The sequence below is a fragment of the Pelobates fuscus genome, chromosome 9 (genome assembly GCF_036172605.1).
Source record: "Pelobates fuscus isolate aPelFus1 chromosome 9, aPelFus1.pri, whole genome shotgun sequence".
Taxonomy (NCBI): Eukaryota; Metazoa; Chordata; class Amphibia; order Anura; family Pelobatidae; genus Pelobates; species Pelobates fuscus.
This window is the reverse complement of record NC_086325.1, coordinates 146,026,841-146,045,196: the sequence shown is the minus strand read 5'-3', so window position 1 is coordinate 146,045,196 and position 18,356 is coordinate 146,026,841. Positions and strand designations below refer to the sequence as shown.

The 18,356-nt window shown below is 40.9% G+C and overlaps 1 protein-coding gene across 2 annotated transcripts in view; it reads left to right on the top strand.

Annotated features, from left to right (window-relative positions):
* Positions 1–4,666: 4,666 nt before the first annotated feature.
* LOC134573145 (protein bicaudal D homolog 2-like) overlaps positions 4,667–18,356 on the top strand; it is a 34,364-nt gene continuing 20,674 nt past the window's right edge. Inside the window, exons 1-5 of one of the 2 annotated variants that reach the window (XM_063432672.1) lie at positions 4,667–4,866; positions 9,248–9,452; positions 11,314–11,526; positions 13,916–14,068; positions 15,685–16,086. In XM_063432672.1, the coding sequence (XP_063288742.1) occupies positions 9,252–9,452; positions 11,314–11,526; positions 13,916–14,068; positions 15,685–16,086 (969 nt within the window). In that variant the 5' untranslated portion in view covers positions 4,667–4,866; positions 9,248–9,251. Of the gene's footprint in view, positions 4,867–9,175; positions 9,453–11,313; positions 11,527–13,915; positions 14,069–15,684; positions 16,087–18,356 lie in introns of both variants that reach the window. The other variant, XM_063432671.1, reaches the window with a different exon arrangement.

Genomic DNA, 18,356 nt, shown 5'->3' with positions numbered 1-18,356 from the left:
GGAGGAGACCATAAATCAAAATCCCTGTAAATAAATAAAATACTTACCATTTGATGTCTTCTTTTTTCTAAAACATTCTCTTTTCAGCCCCAAAAAAGGCCAAATAAGAAACCATAAAACCCATTGAACTTATAACATAAAATAAAAAACAGACGAAAAAAAAAAATCCTGATGCTAAAAAAAATAATCCATCTTCACCCAGCGAGGGCATGGCACAGACTGAGCTCCGCAGGGAGGGGAAAGGCTTATAAAGCCTTCCCACGCCCTGCAATTAGGCTCAGCGAGCTCTGATTGGTTGGTTTAAGCCAACCAATCAGAGTGCTCTGACAGGTAAATGAAGAGACTGACAGGTAAGTCTCTACATTTACCTGTCACAGCACTCTGATTGGTTAGATTGAAATCCAACCAATCAGAGTGCTCTGTGTCATTTTAAACAGCGTGGGAAAGTTCTTGGAGATTTTCCCATTCTGTGTAATTTGACTCATAACTCTCTGATTGGTTGCTTTCTTTTTTGAAGTTGTGCTTGCTTGACAGGGTGAGTACTGTTTGTGGCAGATTGGTCAATTTACCCCCGATTAGACCAAGATTATCGCTGCCCGACCCAGGAACTCTTGTTGAGCACGTCTGGTTGGCTCAGCAGTCAAGCTCCGCCCCCCTTTCGAGCTGTTTTTTATCCTCAGAAGGATGTCTTCAGTCAGGCCCTCACCTCTACCCTGATCTAAAACAGATAGAGTTGAGGAGGACAGCCTATTTTACATCTTTGCTTTTCTTGTGCTCTTCCTCTGTTTTCAAGAGCTTTGGACTGCATAGCAGTGTGTTCTCTCGTTTTTCAGCAGGTGCCACCCTTCTGCGGCAATACCACGCATGTGCTCACTTCTTTACCACTGAGGAAGTTAAACCACCATACGGTACTTCCATCAGACATTGGGAGTGGACTGCAGGATAACATGCTGCTACCGGAGGCTCCCTGGCAGCACTTAAAGCCTCCGGTGCTGAAGATAAGCAGACTCTCAAGCAGGTCTGCGCTGCTCCTGACTTAGTAACGGCAGACAGGACTGTGTGAGCGATGCTGAAAATTATCCTTACCCAGCATCCTACGCTTCCCTCGCTCGCAGTCTGCTTCAAATCTTCAGCCAGCTCACGTCCCCCAGCAACAGTCGTGTCACCAGTTTAGCCCAGCTGCATTGCCTAACTGTGCCTAACAACATTAACAGGGGTAACAATCTTTAAATAGGCTATAAGTGAAAGATCCTATAGAGCATGTGTACGCAACCTTCGGCACTCCAGAATTTGTGGACTACATCTCCCAAAACGCTTTTACAGCCATAACACTGACAGAGCATCATTGGTGGTGTAGTCCAAAACTTCTGGAGTGCCTATGGTTGCCTACCCCTGCTATAGAGTGTATAACGGGTTGTCCATGAGGTTTAGAAAGTGATTTATTATTTTTTGGAATATGATGGAGAACTGGAACTGCACCTGGATAAAATGTAAGTCTTTTTGGATTTATTTATTATTATTATTATTGCCATTTATATAGCGCCAACAGATTCCGTAGCGCTTTACAATATTATGAGAGGGGATTTAACTATAAATAGGACAATTACAAATAAACTTACAGGAACAATAGGTTGAAGAGGACCCTGCTCAATCGAGCTTACATTCTATAGGAGGTAGTGTGTAAAACACATTAGGACAGGAATTTACAATCAAATAAGGTGGGCTGCCCTTTAGGAGAGGGCAAGAGACAGGTATGTGAGGTAGGGGTTAGTCTTGGAGGCCATAAGCTTTCCTAAAGAGATGGGTTTTAAGGCACTTCTTAAAAGATGCAAGACTAGGGGAGAGTCTGATGGCGGTAGGCAGGCTATTCCATAGGAAGGGAGACGCCCGCGAGAAGCTTTGCAAGCGCGAGTTGGCCGTACGGGTGCGGACAACGGACAGGAGGTGGTCACGGGCAGAGCAGAGAGACAGAGAAGGGACATACCTATGGATCTGTGAGGAGATATAAGAGGGGCTAGAGTTGTTCAGTGCTTTATAGGTGTGAGTTAGTACCTTGAATTGACTCCTATAGCATACAGGAAGCCAATGTAAGGACTGGCAGAGGGGTGAGGTGTGACAGAAACGACTAGAGAGGAAAATCAGTCTAGCAGCAGCGTTCATTACGGACTGTAGGGGTGCAATACGGCTTTTGGGAAGACCAATCAGGAGAAGGTTACAGTAATCCATGCGGGAAATTACTAGAGCATGGACAAGCTCCTTGGTAGTATCTGGTGCAAGAAAGGGGCGGATGCGGGCTATGTTTTTAAGATGGAATCTACAGGATTTGGCAACATGCTGGATGTGAGGCTCAAAGGTGAGACCAGAGTCAAGTTTGACGCCAAGACAGCGCGCTTGCAAGGATGGACTGATGTTGGTACCACAAACTTGAAGAGAGAGCGAAAGAGGAGGATCAGTATTAGGAGGATGAAAGACAAGGAGCTCAGTTTTTGAGAGATTGAGTTTCAGAAAGCGGGAGGACATCCACTCAGAGATGGAAGAAAGGCAAGCAGTGACACGTTGCAGGACGGCAGGGGAGAGGTCCGGGGAGGAGAGATATAGCTGGGTGTCATCAGCGTACAGGTGGTAGTGGAATCCAAAAGAGGTAATAAGTTTGCCAAGAGAGGCAGTATAAAGATAGAATAGAAGGGGACCAAGGACAGAGCCTTGGGGGACTCCAACCGAGACAGGACGAGGGGAGGAGGTATCATTAGAAAAAGAGACAATGAATGAGCGTTGGGAGAGATAAGAGGAAAACCACGAGAGGACAGAGTCACAGAGACCAAGCGATTGAAGAGTTTGAAGAAGGAGAACATGATCAACAGTGTCAAAGGCCGCTGAGAGGTCGAGAAGAATTAGTATGGAGTAGTGTCCTTTGGATTTAGCTGCGATTAGGTCGTTAGTAACTTTGATAAGGGCAGTCTCTGTAGAGTGGAGAGGGTGGAAGCCAGATTGAAGGGGGTCAAGGAGAGAGTTGGAATTGAGGAAATGAGAGACACGGGTAAAGACAAGTCTTTCCAGAAGCTTTGAGGAAAAAGGGAGCAGGGATATGGGATGGTAGATAGAGGGGGTGGATGGGTCGAGGGATGTTTTTTTTAGTATAGGTACTACAGTGGCATGTTTAAGGTCAGCAGGGACCATGCCAGAAGAGAGAGAGAGCAGTTGAAGATGTGTGTTAAAGAAGGCACGAGACAAGTGGAGAGAGATCTGATAAGGTGAGATGGGACAGGATCCAGTGGGCAAGTGGTGGAGCTAGAGGAGCAAAGAAGAGCAGCCACCTCTTGGTCAGTAGCTGGGGAGAATGTCTGAAGGGTAGGAAAGGCATGATCTATGTGTGGTTGAGAAACAGAAAGGCAAGGAGGGGAGAATTCTTTCCTTAGCTGTTCAATCTTGTCAGTGAAGTAACATGCAAAGTTATCAGCAGTAAGGTTAGTTTTGGGGGTGGCCACAGCAGGGCGAAGAAGAGAATTAAAGGTGTCAAAGAGACGCCTGGGGTTGCGAGAACATGAACTAATGAGAGAGGAAAAATAGGACTGTTTGGCAAAGGCAAGGGCTGCACTGTATGAACACAATATGAATCTATAATGGAGAAAGTCTGATTGGGTGCGAGACTTCCTCCAGGAGCGTTCAGCACAACGGGAGCATCTTTGCAGGTAGCGCGTTGACTAACTAACTCAATCGGTGCAACATTTTACAATGTGCAAAGGGTCCATGACTCAAATCCTCAGTTTGCGTCACATAAGATTTTGCACACCCTGTCTAAATAAGCTGTGTGATCTAAAATTACAGTCCTAATTTCTTGGAAATACTATTTTATATCAACAGCTCCCAAAAGTCCCAAGGTTGACAGTACTGTTTTGGGGTCTTGACATGCTGTTTTGGTTTGTTCCCTGCGCATCAGGGAGGTTTTCCTAAGCAAACTTGCTCGCACTGCACGTGGGGGGCACTTGGGTCATGGGCAGAATGCTTTAATAGTGCTCTGCACCATATTTTTCAAAACTCTTTACAAAAACGGTTTACAATTAGTTTGCCTTTGTCATTGCCTGGCTTTAAGGTGGAAAAAAACAAAACAGAATTCAAAGTACATGTCACATTTTCAGCCAAAGTGAAACAAAGTTGCTACTTGGGTAGTATTACATTTGTTTTATCCTTATGCAAGATAAAATAATCAGTTTATGCATTTGCCATCAGTTAGATAGCTCAGTGTACACAGTAAAATGGGCAGTCTCCACTAAGTGCCGCCATATTGTATTAATATGACGCGGTCCCTTTAAATACACGCGCAGTCTGGTCATTGCGACCTGTTGGCGACTCAGGCCGCTATAGTATCCCGTACAAAGCCTCACTGTGCACCGTTATACCAACCACAACCACAGCCAATAAGCGCTCGACCTTGTGCTGTGGGCAGAGCTTACAGTGCAACTGGCCAATAGGCGACCACCCCCTATTCCGCGCTCATCCACTTCCCCGAAACGCCTCTCTAATCGCAGGCTGACCAATAGCGTGCGAGCACAGAGGGAGGCGGGATATTCCCGTGTGATTGGCAGACAGACGGACCAATGAAGGAGAGGAACGCACCGTATATCGTGTCAGCGATTGGTCGGGAGGGATTTTTCAAAGGTAACGGATTTGCCCGCCTCCCACATCCTAGCCCCCGAGGCCGGAACTTCCCGGATCCTGTGCCGTGTTTGGGTTTCGGTCCATCTTGATGACTTCTCACGCCCGGGCTGTAAAGTGGTTATAGTCCCGAGCTGGGTGTTTCCGGTCTTGCTGAAGGGGAGAGGTCCCCGGGGGCCACTGTGGACAGCTCCTGAGCGGCACACACCGACTGTAAGCAGACACTGGGCTCCATGCAGGGCTGCTAGCGGGGTGATACCTGCAGGGGGGGTAACTTTATTAACCATTTCAGTGCTGCCCCTTTAAGACTCCCCAGTCTCTGTAGTTTGTTAATTGGGGTGTAGGTGGGGGTGATGGATAAAAGTGGGGGAAATTTTTTTTTTTTTTTTTTTTAATTTTGCAATTTTGTTAGGGTTGAATGCATTATGTATTTTATTAGACAGTCAGTTGTTATATAAGTGAGCATCAAACATTTCCTGAGAGATCACATCAGATGCTGCAGAACTGGGTGCAGCAAATTAAACTTTAGATGTACCCTTACATATTCGTATTTTATAAATAAAAAAATATATATATCATTATTTTTTTGATGAGACCTCTCCTTGTTTTGTTGTTGTTTTTGCACTCCAAGCACCATAACTACTACACTCTTGTGATCATGATGCCAGGAGTGCCCTAGCACCACCCAATGCAAGTAGTCAAAGTCAAGTTTGACTTGTCACCTGTGGGTGCAACTCCATGCTTCCACTCTTGTGATGTGGAGGGCTGGATGTTCCAGCTAGGAGCTTCCGTTAGCTGAGCTGAGCCCTGCAGTCCATGGCCAGCTCATATGTCCATGAGCGTCAGCTGATTATGTGCGAAGCCCTGCACCTGTAGGCTAAGCAGAGCGCTATGCAGTCCCTGTGTAAGAAGTCCAACCATAAGCAAATGTTTCACTACTTATAAGGGAGGGGGGTGGTACCAGGGCACTTCTGGCACCATAAGCAGTACAGTGTACTGTAGTGGTTACGGTGCTTTGAGTGTTCTCTTAATGGTTGGGCATTCAGTTAGCTGGGACCTTCTGTATGGAATGAAAAATATTGAAAGTTGTTCCTACTATGGGTTTGAAACATTTGATGTAACTGGTTGCTCTGAGCAGCAGTGTTATGTCTGCACTAGCATTTTGCTGTGATGTTGGAATGTTTGTGGCAATATGAGTGTTCCCGTTGCTGATATTTCTTTTGTCATGGGGTTACATTTTATATCCTTTCTTTACAGACAATAAGAAGACGTCCCTTCTTTATTCTAAATGAAGGGTTTAATTCTATGTGACAGCAAGGCTTACACAGCTAGTTTCACTAGGAACCTGTAGGGTATGTACAGCTTTTAACCCCTTAAGGACCAAACTTCTGGAATAAAAGGGAATCATGACATGTCACACATGTCATGTGTCCTTAAGGGGTTAAACGGTATAATGGTACAAGCAGAAGGGAGAAGAGATGGAACCTGCGTCAGTTGTAATGTTTCATCCTCATTACATCCGTTGTAACACGTTTTAGAGGGAAGACTGGTTACTCATGAGGAGGGTTATAAATGATGAAAAGGCTACACTTTACTACGTATAAACTAATAATTATAATGTGCATAAATTCAATAGAGCTGTGAGTTCCCGCAGCCTCACCTTTTGGAGACTTGACAAACACCTATTTTACTGGATATCATCAAAGACTGTTGTAATAAGGGGGCCGACAAATTTGCTTTGACTCTAGAAGCCAGCAAAAAGTCAGAAGTCCGTTGTTTGTGTCTTTTTTTTTTTTTTCTGTTTTCGGGACAGTATAGTTACCAGAACAACTACAGCTTAATGTAGTTCTGGTGAAGATGGTCAGTCCCTGCCGTTTTTTTTTTTTTTAAATGTAAACACTGAAAAGGGAGTGTTTGCATTACAGCCTAGGAACACCTCTGCGTGGAGACACTGAACCTTCCCCATAGAGATGTAGTGGTTCTGGTGTTTGCAGAGAAAAGGCAGTATTTACATTTTTGCCTAGTGCCCGTCACACACACTGTGAACACCCCCCATAGAGATGCACGGATTCCTTATGGGCATTCGATTGACCCATGGAAGCAGGACCAACCACGGCGAGACTTGCACGATGAGGGGGGGAGGGAGTGAGTAAAAACACCTTTCCTCTGATCGTTTGGGGTTCGTCACCTAAACAGACACACACCTTTTTTCACATTTGTTTTTAATTTACATCCACCTTACCTTTTGGGAGAGCCGATATGGATCCTGTCCCTGGGGGTCCAGTGAAGCTGTTGTGATCCGTCCTCTTCAAGCTCCTCTTGCTCTGTTCCCTTGTGCGCTTTTCTGTGATTCTGGGGCCAGAGTCATGTCATATCCTGGCTCCCGGCATCACAGCAGCGTGTGCAAAGGAGCCGAGCAAGAAGAGTTGGAGAATTACAGCTCTCGAGGCAGGCTAAACCCTGCAGAACAGCAATGTGTTTTTTTTTTGTTTTTTTTTAGCTCCAGGGTTAGAGCGGGAAACACATGTTATGTATACTTCTTCATTGAGAGCAAGAAAATGTATATTGATTCAATAATTTCCTATGGAGAGGTTTGAGTTGGTGTGGGAAGCTCATCCCGTATTGCACATTAGATCCTCAATGCTCCTCTGAGCACTCGATTGTACTATTGCGGAGAAGACTGAGTTGGGGGTAGCATCTGTAGAGCAATGGTCAGTGACACTAGTGTTGGGAATACAAGTTTGGATTCCTAGCTCACTAATGTTGCTTTAAACATACACTCGAAAACCTTGTTATTACTGATGGGTTTTTTTTGGTACTCCTCTTTCTCACATATTTGCATGATGCCATACCTGTAAGTGAGTTTTGTATTGTTTTGTCCTACATATTGGCAATAAATTATATTATGAACTTATTGGGGAATTCTAAGGACCAGCTCACTGTAATAGTTATGGAGCAAGGGTTTGCAGGTTTGTTTTTGTGATCTGTAATCTGTCTGGGAGAGATGCATGTATATATTTTTTTTTTTGTCTTCTATTTTAGTGTAAGTACTGTTTAATTTTTTTTCTTCCCCTCTGGTAAAGCCTTTACTATATTTGAGAACTAAATATAAATTATTGTTACGTTATTAGTTTGAGAGGTGTTTAGCCATAAATATTTTGCGCACACACACACACACACACACACACACACACACACACACACACACACACACACACACACACACACACACACACACACGTCACAATCTTCATGAGAACTCTAAAAATAACTTTAATTCTTCCCTTCACATGGGTTTCCTTTATTTTATTAGTCACTGTTTGGCTTCCTGGTTACTCTTCAAAAACAACTTCTGTTGACAAACCAATCTTTCTGTTACTCAAGCTATACATTTGAATATCTATCTTGGAGGGAACATATTCCCTATCCAAATACACGGTTTTGGCTAAAGATATAGTAGAATACTCAGATCAAGTACTTCAACATGTCAATATCAATAAAGTTGTTATGGTGGCTGGAGGTCTTGCATTAAAGAATGAAACTATTTACGTAAGGTTTAACCCCATAGTGGTCCAGACTGTGCCTGTCCTCCAGATCCCCGTTTCTTCACCTCCGGCTTCAATGTGGAGGCCTTTTGGATTGAACACTGTGGATGGGATGAGAGCGTCATCTGATTCCCTCAGACTATCTCAGATTCTGCGTTGAATCTAGAGTAGGATATACAGGATCCTGGCGCACGGGGCTGTCTGGACAACTTTGGGGTTTAACGCCTTAAGTTCATTCGGTGCCCCGGCTTTCTGGGCACCATCACAACTTCATTGCGATGAATTTAATATGGTGCCTGGAGTGTTCTTTTAAATGTTGGTGGATAATCCCTGAATTGAGATATGATCCAGCAACATGAAAAGGTGTTGGGTTGTTAAAGCAGCATCTCAGTCTTTTTATAAGGTCATTGTCACATGTTTTCAGAGGATTAAATATTTCTCTATAGAACCAATGAAAGCACTGCTTTTAGTTATGGATCGGGTTTCACCTTCAGCCTGTTGTTTTTTTTAAGGTAATCCTAATTTACTTAACTTGTACTCCAGATAATGTGGTGGACTTATTTAATTTTTTTCCCCCTTAACTGGCCTTTTGTAGGGTGTTTTCACACCATATGTATTCTCCTTTAAACCCCTTAAGGACCAAACTTCTGGAATAAAAGGGAATCATGACATGTCACACAAGTCATGTGTCCTTAAGGGGTTAAACCCCAGTACTTCAAACGTGCAGGTTCAAGCTGATGTAATTAAATCTTAGAATCTGATTTAGTTCTTTAGCTTTTAAGATAAATAGGTCATAGGATTATGTCCACAAGTCATTTGTATGTCTCGAACATTTTCAACTAGTTATCCTCACACTGGAAGAAGGGGGGAAAAAAAATCGATATTAATGTTTTTGTTTTGTCCATGAAATTGTGCCTCTAGTTGTCTAGCATTCACAGTGCCTGCTTGACTTTTTTTTTTTTTTCTCTTCCCTCCAGTGGTACAAAGCGGTTTTCACATGCGGCCTTAATTTCTTCTGCTCAGCTGCAGTGTCTGATACTTTTTTACAGTAAGATGGATCACCAGAATATTGCACTGTTGCGAGCCGAGCTGGATCGTTTGTCTGCTGAACTTCAAGAAACCACAGAGGAGAAATTCCAGGCTGCCCAATACGGGCTGGTCGTACTGGAGGAGAATTCTGAACTAAAGCACAAGTGTTCTGACCTAGAATCCGAATGTGATGTCCTGAGGTTGGAACTGAAGCAGATGAAAGAGGTATGTCGTTTTACGAACGAGCTCTAAATCCATTCAAATGGCTACCGTTGACATCAACTGTGCAACAGCACAAATCAAAGTGTTTGTAACTGCATCCTGTGATATTAAAATGCCACTTCCTACAGAGTTTAACATATTTTACTTTCAAATAGATGTTGCTGCTTGCTTTGTAACCATATATAGGCATGGGTGATCTGCTTTTTGCTACAGACTCGAGATGACTTGCTTGATTCCCTTCACATCACTCTTATTCAAATATTCTCTACTTTTAATTGCTGGCCAGTAGATTTTAAAATTGAATTAGAAAGCAGACTAAAGTGTGGTTTTTTTATTCTTACTTCTTTATACACACATAGCTTTCCAAGTGTTTATCCTAAGCAGTTTTATTTGTGCGTAAAGCTTGTTAGCGGCTCAAGTACCTATATATAGTTACTGAAACTGCTATGCATGTGTTGAATAGCAAATTAGTTTGTGGCAGAGTGGAAATAAGATGACATGTGCTGCTCCTCTTTAAGTAATTAGTTTAACCCTTAGTGTGTCCTGAGCATTTTCTCTACTTCTGGTATCATGAAGACTAGATTGTGTTGGACCCTTTAAAAAAAAAAAAATTAATAATTTTCTGGTACAATATTCAAATCTGTTTTGTCCATTCGCGGGCCTACCGGTAGTTGTTGGGCTCGCTACATGTTCAGAATTTTCTTCTCCTGCATCTGAAAGCAGCCTGGTTAGACACCCCTGCTATAAATATCAGAATTTAAAGGGACACTATAGGCTTCAAACCAACTTTTAGCTTAATGAAGCAGTTTTTGTATATAGACCGGCATAGGCAACCTTCGGCACTGCAGATGTTTTGAACTACACCTCCCATGATGCTTTGCCAGCATTATGGGTATAAGAGCATTACGGTTTATGCAGCCCTGATCACATCTTTCCTGACACAGCATGCGTGGGAAAAAATGCTTTCATTTTCAATCAGGTGTAACTTACTTTAAAAGTTTAAATCTCCTGCTCTGTAAATTAAACTTTAATTACATACAGCTGGATCAATCAAGCTATTAACAGCAGGAAATGATAAATTATCACTCTTTACAGGAAGTGTTAGGAAGGCTATGCAAGTCACATGCAGCTAGGTGTGACTAGGGATGCATAAACAAAGTGACTTAACTCCTAAATGGCACAGAATTGAGCAGTGAGACTGCAGGGGGATGATCTATACACAAAAACTGCTTCATTAAGCTACAGTTGTTTTGAAGACTATAGTGTTTATTTGAAAGATGTTACTTTGAATTTTCACTTTATTGAAGAACCCTGTGATATAACTAAAAGTGAAGGTACTAGTATCTGACCTGGCAGTGTAGCTGGATTAGAGAATTCTTCCAGTTTAGCTATTCTGATTTTAACCCCTTAAGGACCAAACTTCTGGAATAAAAGGGAATCATGACATGTCACACATGTCATGTGTCCTTAAGGGGTTAAAGGAACTACTATAGTGTTAGGTATACATATTTGTATACCTAACACTATAGTGCCCTGTTCACCATTTTAAATGATTGCGCCAGGGTTACAGGGGATTTACTTTTCATTCACTGTGCCAGTCTCCTTGCTGTAGCTCCACTTCTTTGGCAGAGATCATTAGTGTTCATGTCAGCCAAGCAATGCTTTCTGGTGGGAACAAATTTAGAGGCTAGTGCGCATGCACTAATCTTATGATTTTACAGAAGCAGGCTAGAGGACCCAGACTACTTCGTTGTGATGCCTATAGTGTTCTTTTAAATTTGCTCACTCTGAATTCTCATTTCAGCGGAAATCCCTGAAACTGCCTTTACATTATTACTGGTATTTATAATATGCTTTTTGGCAGGCACTGGCTGAATCTCAGAGCAATCACAAACGAACTGCAGCAGATGGAGAAAATCGGGAAGAAAGCTTGCTTAAAGAGACCGCTTCAAAGGAAGCCAAACTAATGGAAAAGATTGACGAGCTCCAGGGTGAACTGAAGCAGATTAAATCTTTTCTCACAAACACTTCTTCAGAAAATGAGCGTCTCAACTCATGTGTTCAAACCCTCAACAAGGTACAGTTCCACTCATTGAATAAATATTCAGACTGCAGTCTACATTCAAACCTGCTTTATTGTGAGTCCACAAATGCATAATTGATTCTTAGCTGGAAATGTTATCATCTTTTCTCACTACCCCTTTATTTCACGGGTTGTGTGATTTAACCAGCTGACTGGGGCTGAGCTCAATGGGGTGTTTGTTTGGTTTCTAATTATATATTCTCTTAATGTTTCATTTTGTCAACAGAAATCTCAACGTTGGTAGGCAGCTAACAAAATGCTTTTCCTTTTACAAATTGAATGAAACAGTGCTGTCCGTGTCTGGATGCAGAAATGAAAGCCATCATTGTCTAAAAGAACCTGCTTCTGTGTATAAACAGATCCATATTAAATACGTTGCCATTTTTGCAGATATCTCCAATGTTTATGGTCCATTAAGTGAGACCATCACATGTATGACCATTGGTGTTCAGACTTCCAAACTGGTTTCCTCTGGTTTAATTGCTTTGTGATTTAGGTTAAATGAACATTCCAGGCACCTTAAACACTACATCTAACAGTTTTTGTATAGTCTGACCACTTACCTGGCTCCCACAGGACCATGCTTGTTGGATAAGAATGTGTTTTTTGTTAGCCACGTTTTGTTCTAAAGAGACATCCAGCTTTCCCTGTAGATCTGATGTGACAGAGCTGCCTGGGGAAACCCATGCAAGTTGTCAACTGTACTAAAATGCTTGCTTATCTTTTACTGTGGGGGTGGTGTCAGTGCACTCCTGGCACCATAACCACTGAAATGGGCTAAAGTGCTTATGGTACTTGTAGTGTTCTTGTAGGGATTAACAAGGGTAATGGTCTTGGCAATAATGTTAAAATGCCTAAAGCGACACTCTAGGCACAATTACATTCTCATTGCTCTGGTTATCCTTTAAGTAAGGCCCCATGTTGTCTTGCATACAATTGCTAGTACTTTTTTGTACTTGTTTTACACAAACAGGTTCTGCAGTTTTAAGCCTGCTTTTATTTTGTCTACTCTATCAAAAGTATATAGTATACTTTTGGTAAGACAGGCTAATACTTATCTTAAAGTATTTGAGCACACTGTTTCAATATAGGACCTTGAAGTTAAAATCTACTTGGTCCAGCTTTCTGAGTGTGTAAACAACTGCACACAAACTCGGTTAATAATTTACATACATGCTACGCACAGTCCCTTTTAAGAAAAAGGGGGGAAAAGTGGTTATGCCCATATCCTGATGGCAGGCATGGTATGGCTACTATAAGCTTGTCCACTAGTCTCGCTTATCAAATCTGAATGGAACTAATCTAATGGATGAGTCCCCATGAACTAGAATTATGGTCTCCTGACTGATAGAACCTCTTCCTGCTTTATTACTAGGCCCTAGTACTTGCTCTCCAGGATAGTGCAGCTACCCAGATAAGGCTCGATATATCGGGTGGTTTGGCATTCATAGTACAGTTGTTAGCCAGGATTAGTGGAATAGAGAAACTTTTGCTTCAGATATTTTAGTGCAACCATATAGCAAACTAAAGGTTTGGTATTTGATGTCCTACTAATTAAAAAAAGTGCCTGGAGACCAGGCACAGCATGCAGATTGGTTACGTTCCTGCAGTGCCTTATTGCCTGGCTTACAAAATGGTGTGGGTGTGTGTGCGCTTGTACATAATTTCTCAGTAGATGCCTGAAATATCATTGTACCACCATGTCATCCAAAATGTGGAAATATGGTAGTGCAGTATCAGAGTTTGTAGTCCCTCTACTTTATTCACTTCGATAAATGCTAAAACAGCCTTTATTGGAGGGTGGGAATGAAACTGTCACTTCCTGGGAAGTTGGTTTCTTTTTAAAGTTAGCAACTGTTTAGTATTGGTGAAATGATATTATGGCCTCTGTGTCACTGAGTGTTTGTATGCATCTTTCTACCTAGAACAATCACTTTTATTCAGCTCCTCTGCATTACTAGTGACCTCAGTCTGAATACTAAACTGACATGTGATGTGTTTTATTTATTTTGCTATAGTTAATGTGATCAAGGCACACCTAAATTATCACTGCATGCTACAAACTGCTATTCATGTTGAAATACATTTGCAGTCCTGCTTTGGAAAAAGTTGGGCCCTTGGAAATGGCTGCTCTCCTTTACATGGCAGTTGCCTGCTTTTCTTTTCTTGTTGCAGTAATTTAACCATTCCTGAGGCATATTGCAGGGTCAAGGTTGCAGTGTATTTACATTTACTTTTTTTTTTTTTTTTTTTTTTTTATAAATACAAATTGGCCAACAATTTACTGATTAGTTGTCTAATCATCCTGTCGGTTCAGGGTAATTGGTGCTGTATCTTTAAAATTACTTTTTTTTTTTTTTTTTTTTTTTTTTTTCCCCCTCAGGAGTTTCAAGCTATTGACAAGGAGAAGACGCAGTTACGGGATGAAATAAAGCAGTGCAAAGCTAGAGAAATGAGACACCTACAAGACTTTTCTGAACTTGAAGAGGAAAACATCTCCCTCTTGAAACAAGTGTCCGTCTTAAAGGAAAACCAGGTATGCCTCATTAACCTCTTTCTACAAAACCCTTCATATGTGTCTCTGTAAAGAGTAGTTCCTGTTGATGCTAAACCAGAGGGGCAAAAATTCCAAAAAAGCTGAAGTAGGAATATATATTTAGCCATCACTGCTATAAACTCCAAACTTTTCTACGTCAGTCTTGGTAACCATGTCCTATTTGACAGTTTGCTAGCCAATTCCATATAAAAAAATAAGTGTGTATATGTATGTATATGTGTATATGTATGTATGTATGTGTGTATGTATATATATATTTATTTTAATATATTTATTTTAATATATATATATTTTAATATATATATATTTTAATATATATATATTTTAATATATATATATTTTAATATATATATATTTTAATATATATATATTTTAATATATATATTTTAATATATATATATATTTTAATATATATATATATTTTAATATATATATATATTTTAATATATTATATTTTTAATATATATATATATATATATATATATATATATATATATATATATATATATATAATATGCCTTGCACTCCAACTCATGTATTAGTAGACCCGGTGCTCGATTGCACTAATAGACATAGGTAAGAGAAAATCAGCACTCCCAGGATTTATTCGAAAAAGAATATTGTGTCTTTATTCCAACAGCCAACGTTTCAGTTCCACAAGGGAACTTTCATCAGGACAGAATACAGATACACATACAAACAATCTGGTTTAAATAGGAATAGCAATCATGTTAACTCACAGTTCAGATGTGCAGGGGATCAATCAGCCTATCCACCGAGCGTCCGGGCTGGTGCAGGATGCTTCCGTGTTTCTAAACGCGCGCTCAGTTTACTTCCTGGTTCCCCGCGTCCTCCATTGCTATGGAGACGTCGGGCGCATGCGCGGTTGCTCCTGGAGTCATTTCTACATCAGCCCCTCGCTCGGCGGTAGGATTTTAGCGAAAACAAATTAGAATAATCACGGAAATCAATTACATACATCAAGAGAGAAGCAGTTCTTATAGAATGGATAGCTAACTGTTTTAAATAAAAAATATATAATAGAATATCTGTAGCCATGCAATAGAAATAAGTTCTTACAATGTGAAAACACCATATTAAACTCAGTGAACCTATAATTGTACTGATATTCTTAAATGACCTAAGAAATAGTTTAGGTCACTTAAGAATATCAGTACAATTAGAGGTTCACTGAGTTTAATATATATATATTTGTATATTGGAGAGCTGCTAGATGAGACTAACTTGAGGAACGGGAATTCCTGAAATTTACTAAAGGGTAACAACCTTTTAATGTGCCCCTGCCCTTCTTTTAAAGCTGTAAATGGAAAAGGAAATGTAGTAGTTTTTTTTTTTTTTTTTTTTTTTTAATCTGTATATCTGTTAAAAAAAAAAAAAAAAATCATTTTGTAAAGAGGTATTTTAAATCTCTGCAGGGATCACAAGCGATAAATCATACTGTCTCCATCCTTAAGTACTGGTTATACTCCACGAATAATCTTACCAAAGTTAACCTGTATTTGTGTTTTGTACGGGAGTATGCCAGTCCTTATTCTCAAAGTACATCTGTTCTAAAACTCCATTAAATGTTTCAGGTTGAATTTGAAGGATTAAAGCACGAGTTCAAAAGAAGGGAAGAGGAGATTGATATACTGAATGGGCAGATAGAAGAGTTGGTACGGCTAAAGGACATATCTGAACGTCACCTGGAAGAAGCCCTGGAGACACTGAAAAGTGAGAGGGAGCAAAAAAACGAACTGAGACGGGAGTTGTCTGGTTTCCTCCAGTACGATTCTATAGGAAACTTGCAGGTTAACTTTGAGGATGAGTTTGACAGTGGATACAATGGCGGTGGCCTGAACAAGTCAAATGGTGAAATCTTGATGTCCACACCTCGCAGTAGTGACATCTTCCACCCCGGTCCTAAATTGGCATCGGACCTCTTCACCGAGCTTAGTATCACGGAAATTCAGAAGCTTAAGCAGCAGCTCCTGCAGGTATTTCTTTCAGTTACCTGGATTTGTAGATATTTTATTTGTCGTGTTTTCTTGTGGATACTTGGAGCTCCTTTTTAACTTCTGCTAGTTTTTCAGAAACCTATGTGTGAATGAGATGTTTGTTTTTTCAATTGATAAACCTGAACGCACTTTAAACTGCAAGATTAGTGATGGATTTTATGCTCTGACAGATGGATTAGCATTATCTGTCCCAAGTTTAAATCTCTTAACTGACCTCTCAATGTGTGTCACTGGATTTGTTTAAAATCTTTAAACATTATTGCTGATAACCATTTAATCAGTTTGGTTAAAGATTAATAATCTGCAGTTACCATTTTAAATTGAACTTCTTCCCCTAAAAGTGAGTGGGTGACAAGTTAAAGGAACATTATAGGCACCTTGACCACTTAATCTCGTTGCAAGTGGTCTGGGTGCAGTGTCCTTGTCCTCCTTTGAAACTGCAATGCTTTACATTGCAGGGCTGAGAAACTGCAATGTTTTCATTGCAGGGCTGAGACGGCCTCCAAAGTTTGACTCCTTTAAACAATGCTGGATGTCCTCACGCGTTGCATGAGGCTGGACGTTCTCAAAATCCCGTAGGAAAGCATTGATTTAATGCTTGCCTAATGCGCTCGAGGTTCTCGGTGCTGATGTTGACAGACAGATCCAGCACTGAGGGACTTTGGCACTGGAATAAGGAGAGTGAAAGAGAGGGTTATTTAACACTTTCAGTGCTGTGATGGAGGGTGGGCAGTGGAGCGCAGCTTTTTTTCCAAACACTATGGAGTTCCTTTAACCCCTTAAGGACCACACTTCTGGAATAAAAGAGAATTATGACATGTCATGTGTCCTTAAGGGGTTAAAGCGACACTGTCGCGCCTTGTTTACCTTGTTTCCAAAGTAGGGACATCTTTTGTCTTATGTACTTTTTTCCTACGACTGTTTTCTTAAACATTGGGTGGAGCTACTGCCGTCTAGAAATGTCAATCGCCGCTGCTTCAGAATGCAAAGAACCTTTAATAAGAAGTCAAAGATTAATAATTGATCACTTTATACACCCTATTTAACCTGTTTACTATGTACAGTTAAAGCACCTAGAGTGCAAAACATTACAATTCACAATTTAGATAACAGATGCAATAGATTTTAGAAAAATAATGCTCAAATTATACAGACATTGCTGTACCTCCCTTCCCTGCCCTATAACTTTAATATTTCCATTAATTCAACAAAAGCATGCAAAATGTTTACCTTTATTGAAGTTGTTTGCTTTTTGATGCAAACACCTGAGCTCTCCCCGACTAGTCAGCCAACCCTATTGCCATGATTGCTAGTCAGTGAGTCTTCTGAATATATGTGCTGTGGAATTTGCTGGTGCTACATAAATAATATCTAGTAAACTCCTATACAGCCTGAAGGCTAAAAATCAATGCCTTTGGCATGTACAGTTTTCTCAATCTATTTGAGTAAATATTAAACTCTTCTTCCTGGTGTTGGCGTCTCCAGCTCCTTATGCAATGTTGTTACAAAGATATTTTCTTTGGCAGGAATGTCTGCTCCAACCACTGGATTTGTCTGTTTTTGTTCCAGGCTAGGCTGTACTGGTAAATGTTAAAAGGTTACTTCAAGCACTGACTACTTCAGTGATTTCAGGTGGTCATAGTGCCTGCAGCATTTTGAACAGAGTTTTACCACTGCACAACTGTCTGCCCCATTACCGGGGATCCAGGTCAGGATACTCCTGGCATCATACACATGGCGGACTGATGGTTGGAGTTAACCCTTTAACATTTACATGCTTTGTTCATTAAGGAACCGACTTTGCTTCTTTCCTCTTAAAAATAGTCCAGTTTATTAAAAATACCTTTCTTGCTTGTCCAGAGTTTAGCACAACAAAGTCAACAGAACTAGGGATAAGCAGATTATCAATTACGCTGTTCATTAGAGCCAATATTTATCATATTTCTGATAACTGGTATCCACCTTGTAATTGACTGATCTTACCGATAACATACTAACTTCTCCCAGTCAAGGCAAGCAGTCTCTTGCATCTGGACACTCCAGCTGCCGGCTAATGAGGCACCCTTTTGCGACCTCACATAACCCATCCCTATGAGTTCCTGCATGCAGAGCTTAGCTGAAGGCAGGGAGTTAAGACTGTGAATAATCTACAGTAATGTACTAGGCTGGCTGAGAGTGATGGAAGTGATTGCTGTCAGTAACTGCACTGCACATGATGGGTTATCTGTGATTTGTGTAGAAACTGTTGC